Source organism: Leptomonas pyrrhocoris (genome assembly GCF_001293395.1).
Source record: "Leptomonas pyrrhocoris isolate H10 chromosome Unknown, whole genome shotgun sequence".
In the NCBI taxonomy this organism is placed as follows: domain Eukaryota; phylum Euglenozoa; class Kinetoplastea; order Trypanosomatida; family Trypanosomatidae; genus Leptomonas; species Leptomonas pyrrhocoris.
In genome coordinates this window covers 662340-670648 of record NW_015438358.1, presented here as the reverse complement: position 1 = coordinate 670648, position 8309 = coordinate 662340, and the positions used below count along the sequence as shown (strand labels likewise).

General features: G+C 56.6%; 3 protein-coding genes across 4 annotated transcripts; all 3 read left to right on the top strand.

Moving 5' to 3' along the window:
- Positions 1-1417: 1417 nt before the first annotated feature.
- On the top strand, positions 1418-4594 carry ABB37_01269 (hypothetical protein; the record flags this gene model as incomplete). Its single annotated transcript, XM_015797706.1, has 1 exon — positions 1418-4594. Exon 1 carries the CDS (start codon positions 1496-1498, stop codon positions 4592-4594), a length of 3099 nt encoding a protein of 1032 aa, XP_015663226.1. The 5' UTR covers positions 1418-1495.
- Positions 4595-5182: 588 nt separating this feature from the next.
- ABB37_01268 (putative eRF1 methyltransferase catalytic subunit) lies at positions 5183-6332 on the top strand (the record flags this gene model as incomplete). 2 transcript variants are annotated; one of them, XM_015797705.1, is made up of 1 exon in its annotated part: positions 5183-6332. In XM_015797705.1, exon 1 carries the CDS (start codon positions 5244-5246, stop codon positions 6330-6332), a length of 1089 nt encoding a protein of 362 aa, XP_015663225.1. In that variant the 5' UTR covers positions 5183-5243. The 2 variants fall into 2 exon arrangements, with proteins under 2 accessions (XP_015663225.1, XP_015663224.1); XM_015797704.1 differs by having other exon boundaries at positions 5224-6332.
- A 308-nt stretch (positions 6333-6640) lies between these two features.
- ABB37_01267 (hypothetical protein) lies at positions 6641-8260 on the top strand (the record flags this gene model as incomplete). The annotated part of the gene is made up of 1 exon (XM_015797703.1): positions 6641-8260. The coding sequence occupies exon 1, from the start codon at positions 6725-6727 to the stop codon at positions 8258-8260; it is 1536 nt and encodes a 511-aa protein (XP_015663223.1). The 5' UTR covers positions 6641-6724.
- Between the last annotated feature and the right edge of the window lie 49 nt (positions 8261-8309).

Here is an 8309-nt window from a genome sequence, read left to right as displayed (position 1 = left end):
AAAACTGCTGTTTAAACGATGAAGTGGCGATTTGTCTTCTTCGACTGTGATGTACTCGTGCCGAAGGGTGTGTATGTGTGTGTGTGTGGGTCTAGCAAGAGTGTGGGTGAGCACGCTGTTGATGGATCAGTGAGAACGAAAAGGAACGTAGCGATGACACACAAACGCCGAAAAAAAGATATATGTATTTTGAAATACATCTCAAGCTTCACGTCGTAGATGTCTTTTTCCTTGAAAAGCTGGCTCGATTTTGGAGATGCCGACAGTAGGTCTCTCTCTTTCTTCTTTTTGAAGTGTAGCTGGTTTACCGAGCTTTCTTTTCCACAAGGAATACTGAGCACACACACACACACACACAGCGACTACGCTGAAACGGAAGAGCCATAACCGAGTACGTCTCCGCTCGTTCTCAAAACCGTGTACTGACGTTTTGTGCAAATAACGACTGCGGGAGGATACAGGGAAAAAAGAAAAAGCAAATACACTAAACCCGCAAAACGAAAAAAAATTAAAACATGGTTCGGTTGTGCTGCTCGCTGTTTCCTGATGTCACTGCTCCGGATCTTTTTGGCTATCGATTTCTCCGACTCGTCTTTTTCTTTTTTAAAGTCAGCTTCTTTGAAAAATAACATATGCTCTAATTCGCTTCGGTCTTCTTTCGTACTTTGTGTTTTACTGTAGAGCAATGTGCTGTTTTCTTGGTTGGCTCCGCCAGTTTACTCTGCGCTGCAATATGTATTGTTAGCTCCTCTTTGTGCCTTTCCAAACGGTGCTCTCCTTCTCTGTTGGATACCGATGTTTCTTACCTTTTTCTTCGTTTTTGTTTCTGGTGCACTTCCGGCGAAGGCGAATATATCTTTTGGCTACCGAATACACGCTCCTTTTTTTGTGATTGCCGCTGTTAGTTTTCTTCTGTCGAGGATCAAGTGTTGATTGTGTACACTATAAATGTCTTTTTTTTTGGTTTTTGATTTGGCATGCCAGCGTCTGGTTGGATGTCACCTTTCCTTGTTTTTTTCTTTCCACTATTATTATTATGATTTTCTATATTGCTACTGTTTTGGATCTGCCACCAGAGTCGCCGAGTCACACTACTCAAGTTTAAAGACGGTATATACTTGTGCGGATCGACCGAATCCACCCGGCGCAGATCATCTGCGCGTTTCATCATCAACAGAAAAGGTTTTATGTCAGCTTATATATATATCCAAAAACATTTGCGAAGCGGTGCTTCACACTAGTTTTTCATGCAAAAGAAAATACAAACTTGGAAGCATTTGAGAAGGATTTTTTCTCAGTTTCAATGCAGCTTTGTCCAGTGTCCTCAAGCTGTATCGCTGAATGGCTTCTGTTCCTCTCCTTCTTTTTCGCCGTGTCGGTAAACAACTTCAATCTCCTTCTCTCACTTCGCTTTGCAGTCTTTTTTTAATTATACATCTTCCTTGTCCACTGCGCAAGGTGGAGGGGTGAGAAACAAAGAGCATTCCTCAAGAAGATGTCTGTGCGAACGTATTGCGTCATTCCGCACTGCGCACGCGAGGACACAAACTTCTTCCAAGGCGTCTTCGAAGATGGCATACGGGTGCTCTACCAAGGTCGGCTGCAGTCCCTTCTGTTCTCGCACGTTCTCAGTCCCGCCCACGACTACGTGAAGCACATCAACGGACCTCTTCTCGCGGCTCTCCGGGAAGGCGGCAACGCAACGCTTGTCGTTGCTACACCGAACTCCGAACTCGTTTCTTCGTTTTCGGCAGCGGCGTCCTCGGCAACCACTGCCCCACTTCCCTTCTCCAAAAATGCCGGCATCGCCGAGGTTACCTCCACCACCATGGGCCTCTACCGACAGCTTTTTCCCTTGCTGTTCCGCAACTTAGAAAACTGTGCGGTGGCGCGGCTATCCGTGGTGACGGCCTCTGCCACGGAGCGCGTGCTGCTGGACAACCTGCACGATGGCCGTCGCATTCGAGACGTCACCGAGGCGCAGCACCTCACGCTGCACCGGCGCACCTCGGCAACGGGGTGGGGCACGCTGCTGCAGCTGCTCGAGGAGCGTCACGCCGCGATGGAGGAGTCGACGACGTCGCTGGAGGGACAAACGGCCTGCGTCGTCACGGTGGACTTCGACGGCTACGGTCGACTCGTGGTGGTGGACACGGCGAGCTCGCAGGAGCTGCTGCAGCAACTGACGCTGCTCCTCGGCATGGATGGGGCGGGGGATCAGCGCACCTACCCACCGCACACGCCTCTGCGTGACTTGTTGCTACGGAACTTCACGCCGCAGGCCACGGTGCAGGTGGTGTGCCTGCCCGCCCCACAGGACACAACACGACAGACAATGCGCGTATTACACTTTGGGTCCACCGTCGAGGCGTGGCGGATCAACGAGACCAGCGACATCGGCGGCCACAACGGCAGGGAGAACTTTTCCAGGTATTTTGCAGCGTCATCAACGAATACTGCCGACGAGGGGGCTGGGGTGTCGAGGGGACCGCCGAAGCTGTTTTCACGCCCTGCCGCGCCGCCGTCTGTCTCCTTTGACGGAGAGGGTAGACCCCACCGCGGGAATGGTGCGGAGCGACCGCACGACAACAACAACGACACAGTGAGTGGTGTGAGTGGCCCGCCACGAAACACAAGCCATGTGGACAGCACAGGAGAAGGACCTGAGGGCCCGAATAGCAGCAGTCGCAGCAGCATCACTTCTACTTCAGGATCGGGGCTGCAGAAACATGTGGGTCAAGCAGAACGCGGCACCTCGGCCATTAACAGCAGCAGTCATCATCGCGAGTCCACGCCCGCACAGCTGCCGCCTTCGAGTGTAACCACCGCAGACGGCGGACAGCAACGAGCGCGAGAGGCGCAGCTGAGGCGACGAGTAGCGATGCTTGAAGCACAGGTGCAAGACATGGAGACGAGCAGCCAAGCGCTGAAAGCAAGACGTGACGAGGCGGTGCGGGCGAAGGAGCGCGTTGAACTGGAGCTGCGAAGCAAGTCGCGTTTGTGGGTCGACCTTCAGCGTGCGCACAGTAAGGCCAAACAGGAAAATGCCGACTACGCGCAACTGGTGCAGAAACTGCTGCAGCAGGTTCGCGTGCTCGAAAAGGACACAAGTCGGCAGAAGCGGCAGGACTCGGCGGTGGTGCGGGAGCTCCGGCAGGTGCGGGAGGAGAAGAGTGAACTGGAGGCGCAGTTGACGCGACTGCGCAAGGAGGTGATGCTGTTTCGCCGGGACGCCACCTACCGCGCACGGGAGGCGACACTGTCGAGAATTGTGCCGAATGAGCTCTCGGTGCCGTCGCACGGATCTACCAGAGCAGCAGGGGCGCCTCAGCGGCAACAAGCATCTCTCGTGTCGTCCACAGCTTCTTCCGTGGCGCGTACAGGGAAGGACAGCGGCGGAGGTCCAGCGGTGCAGCGGAACAGCAGTAGGCGCCGCTCTTTACCTCGTGCGCGCCGGCTGTACGACACCGCCACCGACGTCGAGGAGGAGAAGAGCGCTAATTTGTTGAGCAATGGCAGCAGCGGAGGCAACGCTGACACGACTGCGGAGCACAGCCCTGCGCGGCATCTCGCCCCATCGCTGCACCCATCTGCACCGGGGCAGCGAGTGACGGATATCGCGCTGGAGGAACTCCGCTGGCGCAACCGGCATCTGGAGCAGGAGGTGGCGCGGCTGCAGGAGCGTTTGCTCCGCTCGCTCACGGCGGCGACGGCGGCGGACGCCCCTCTGGGTGGACGGGCATCGCCATCGTCTCCGACGCCGCCACTGGCAGACGGTGGTGACGTGCCTTTGACCACATGCAAAATGTGCGACGTTGTGCGAGAACGCGTGGAATACTTTCAGAAGGAGTTGGCCCACGTGCGAGATGAGAAGGATCGCTTGCTGGACCTCTTGCAAAACTCGCCCACGTCGGCAGCCGCGGTGTCAGGAAGAGGTCAATCGACGCGTGGCGACGACACGGCGTCTGAGGCGAGCACGGCAGTCGGGGAAGGGGCGGTGAAGGATGGAAGGACAGTTCACGCGTATCGCGGCAACGGTGGCCTCCACAACTCACCTGCCCACAAGGGCTCCTCGCTCTCGCTTTCTTTTCTGCAAGCAGAGAACACTGCGACGCGCGGCGTGGCGGCGGCTCTCCTGGCTGGGTGTGCCTCTTTACAGGCTCAACTGGAGTGCGCACAGGCCGCCCTCAAGCAGCGGCTGCGCCGCTTTCACCCCTCCCCCACCGACCCGCTCTCGCACATTTCGGCGCAGGTGCTGGCGGAACACCACGAGGCGGTGGCGGCGCTGGCGGAGTCGCTGCGACACATCGCAGAGAAACCGGCGACGAGCCCCTCCCCGTCAACGTCCATCTCACAGCTCAACGGATCGCCGTTGCGAGAGGACTTTGTGCAGCAGCAACTTCTACTTCTCCCACCTGTGCCGCGCACCGCAACGGCAGGTAATGCCGAAACACTCGCGCATCACCTCACCTTTGAGGCGGAGCGGTGCCGCCACCTGCGTGCGTTCATTCCCACTTTCGCCCAGCTAGCCGTTGCGACGGATCATTTGCTTATGCGACTTGAGGCCACCGAGCCTGCGATCGCAGAGAAATGAACGCGCTGAGAAGATGGCGAGGGCGTGCTGACTGTTGACGCGACAGCTCGTGCTATATTGATTGCAACTTTGCTATTGTTGTAAGGTTGAAGCTCACCTTTTCATCACGCTCGCGTTTCGGTGTTTCAGCGGGTGTGCACCGCTTATTACATCCCCCCCCGCTGTTTTGTGCAATACACATATCTTTTCTTTTCCTTTAATCCGATAGACACTAGACGCCTGTGTGACAAGAACACTTTTTCTTTCTTTCCTTTTGTTTTTCAACGTACAATAACTCCGTATCTTTACGTTCCAGCTATTCGTTTCTTTCCCCACTTTTCATGTGAGAGACCTAGACCGCCAAAAACACACACTTTAAACTGTACTGCGCTCTGCTCAGCCACTGGTCAGTGAAAACGTGCCTCCAAGAAAGGAGACAATTTTTTTTTCCGAATCAAACGGTGTGTCGAAGGCGGCATCCAAAGACGCACGCGCATGATGCTTCTTTTCCTGTCTCCGCGTCACCGTAGCTGTGCTTTTAGTGAGCCACACTTGTCTCGACGTCAACGGACGCTTTCCTTTCTGCATCTTTCTGCTCTTGCTCAAATAGCACGTTCAACTACTAACACACCGTACAACGCGGCTGCTCAGCTCAAAGCACGCAGGAGCAATGTCAGCCAGCTACTCCACACCCGAGTACACACACTGCATACGCGATGCGCGCTTCCGCCGCAGCGTATACGAGCCGGAGGCGGACACATTTTTGTTTCTGGAGGCGCTGGACAAGGACACCGACCTGCTGCGTCAGCTCTCCCCGAGCCGCTGCATCGAGATTGGGTGCGGCTCCGGCACCGTCATCACCCATCTGCGATGCCGGCTAATGCCGTCTTCTTCTGGTGCAAATGCTGAAGGTGCGGAAGAAGAACAACCTTCGGAGCGTCACAGCACCGCCGCGGCATCTACTGTCGTCGGAGGCCCGCTGTTCTGTGCGGTGGACGTCAACCCGCTGGCTCTCGAGGCCACCGGCATAACGTGGACAGAGACGCTCCGCAAACACTTCACTTCCGCTGTTCTCGCAGATCACTTTAGCCGCCTATTCCATACCGATGTCCCGACGTTGCTGGCGGCACCGGTGGTCGCCGTTGCCTCCTCTGGGAACCAGAGTGTCGAAGAAGAAAGAGAAGCGAGCAACTCACCTTCACCGTCTGTGTCGACGCCGTTTCCAAGAAGGGTTGCGACAGCGACTAGTGTCGGTAGAACCTCTAGTGGCATCTCAAATGTGCTCCTGTCCACGTATTGCCTGCGGCGCTTTCAAGGCGATCTGTTTGATCCTGTACGCCGCTCATTGGGCGAGAAGGATGCCGTCTTCGACGTGATTCTGTTCAACCCGCCATATGTTCCCACTTCTCTTGAGGAACTCGAAGAGGCCATCGCACAGAAGGACGTCATTACGGCAGCCTGGTGCGGTGGCCCGCGTGGACGTGTTGTGCTGGATCGTTTCGTGCGCCAGCTTCCCGCGGCGATGTCTCGACGTGGGACGTGCTACCTTGTCCTGGTTACGGAAAATGAAGTGGCGGATGTGATGGACTTTGCGCAGCGGGCGTTTCGAGCGTACCTGGAACAAACAGGGGTGGCTGTGCCGGAAGGAGACGTGCTGGAGACCGTCGAGGTGGCTGCGCGGTATACCGGGGAACACTTATCGGTCCACCGCCTGCGGTACGTGTCTCCGCTTCGAGATGCGGTTCCCCCTCCTCTGTGATGCGGTGCATGGACGTCGATCCTCACTCCCGCAGTTGTCGGAAAGAAAGAAAAAAGATGAAGAGCATACAAAAGGAGATTATTGGGGTCTGAGTGCACAAACAGACGTCACGCACCTCTCCGGAAGGCCGGCCATTGATATTTGATGAGCGAAGACGAAAGAGCGCTAGGGCTTTGTGTATTGGAGCTCCTCCTTCGCATGAGAAAGACGAGCAACGTGGAAGTCCCTTACCCTTTTCTTTGTTTCTCTTCTGCTATTCTTTTTTCTTTTCACACTCGCACACAACCCCAACCACGCACCCCCTCAAAGGAACGATTTTCGTTTTTCTTTGTTTGCCTTTGCAGTGCGGCTTCTCGCAGTGGAGGAAATAAAACAACGCATCATCTTCGGCAATGGAGGAGGTTGTCCTCTGCGAGCCGGACTTCACGTGCACCGCCGCATTGGTGCTCACCATCACCCAACCAAAACTGGCGCAATCGCTGCTCCGTCTTGCGAATCAACACTGCCCTTTGGAGGAGTACGGGGACCATTTGAAGCGACTCCGCCCGCGACCATCGCAGAAGCCGACGGCCCCATCCACATCTGACGCCCCCTCTTCGACGCCTCTGCCAGATAAGGGTGAAGATTCTCCTTCCTTGGCAAACTCACCTGTGTGCTTGGAGCTTCTTTTGGCGGTGCAAGAGCCACGTGTCGATGCAACAGCGGCGTTCGCACAGGCACAAGGAAGGTCGCGCGTAAGCCCAATGCCAGGGACAGCAGCGTGGCCCATCACACTCGAAAAGGAGTCGCTGAGTGTCTCGCAAGCACAAGAACTTCTCGCAGAACGCGCGCTGCCGACGCAAGCGAGACAGTTGCAGACTTTTGTAGAAGCTGCTGCCCCTGTTCTTACCCCGGCTACAAGAACGGGCAGCACCACCTCTACAGAGTCTTCCACGGCCCGCTATGAGAGCACGGGCAACGGTTCTGCCTTTTCGTTTCGCGTTCTTCTCGTGCCCGCCTCGGCGCCTCGGCAGAACCCTTCCGTGTGGGCGTGCGCAAACGTGCGTTGGCCGTTGGCTGTGCCGAAACCGCGTCCGCCGGCCCCGCCTGCACCGTCGCTGACGCAGCAGGTGTGTGAGGACATGCAGCGGCACGTCTTCCCGCTCTGTCGCGGAAGGCGGTGTGTTCTTGACCTTCGACAGCAATGGACACGCGTTCATCGAGACGGCCGGCGCGAGGTGGAAATGCGAAACGGCGGGACGAGAGGCGGGGTGCACGCTCGTGCGGGAGCCGGCGATGACGCGCCGAGTGGATACGATCTGCTGGACATCGTGGCGGTGGTGATGGATCCCATTACAAAGGAGGTGCTCGCGACCAGCGCCGGGTGCAGCTCGATGCGTGTGGACAACCCCATCGCCGTAGCACCCTATTGCGGTCACGCGATTGCGCGACATCAGCGAGAAGAGGAAATGGAGGAGCATCTGATTTCCGCAAAAGAACCGTCGAGGCAGCGGCCGCGGCGGGAACAGCCACGTATCGTGCTGGAGCACCCCGTTATGTACGCACTGAAGCAACTCGCCGCCGCAGCACACCAGCAGCAGCGGCAGCGTCACGGAGACGACCACCACGGAACAGGGACGGAAAAAGAGGAGGAAAGCATCGCATCGTCTGAGGCAGCAGACGGGCCTCGCCAAGTGGACAGCAGTCGGCCCTACCTTGCGAATGGGCTTGATTTGTATGTGACACACGAGCCGTGCGTGATGTGTGCCATGGCCCTCGTCCACAGCCGCATCCAGCGCGTCTTCTTTCTTTTCCCCAATCCAGTGCACGGCGGCCTCGGTGGGCGTTACCACGTCCACGGCATCCCGTCGCTCAATCATCACTTTCAAGCATTTTGCTGCACGAAGGCCGCGGAGTCGTACACACAAGGCGAACATGCGGTGGTGTGAGATGGTGAGACGTGTGCTTCCTTGTTGGAGTATTTTTCTCTTTTATTTC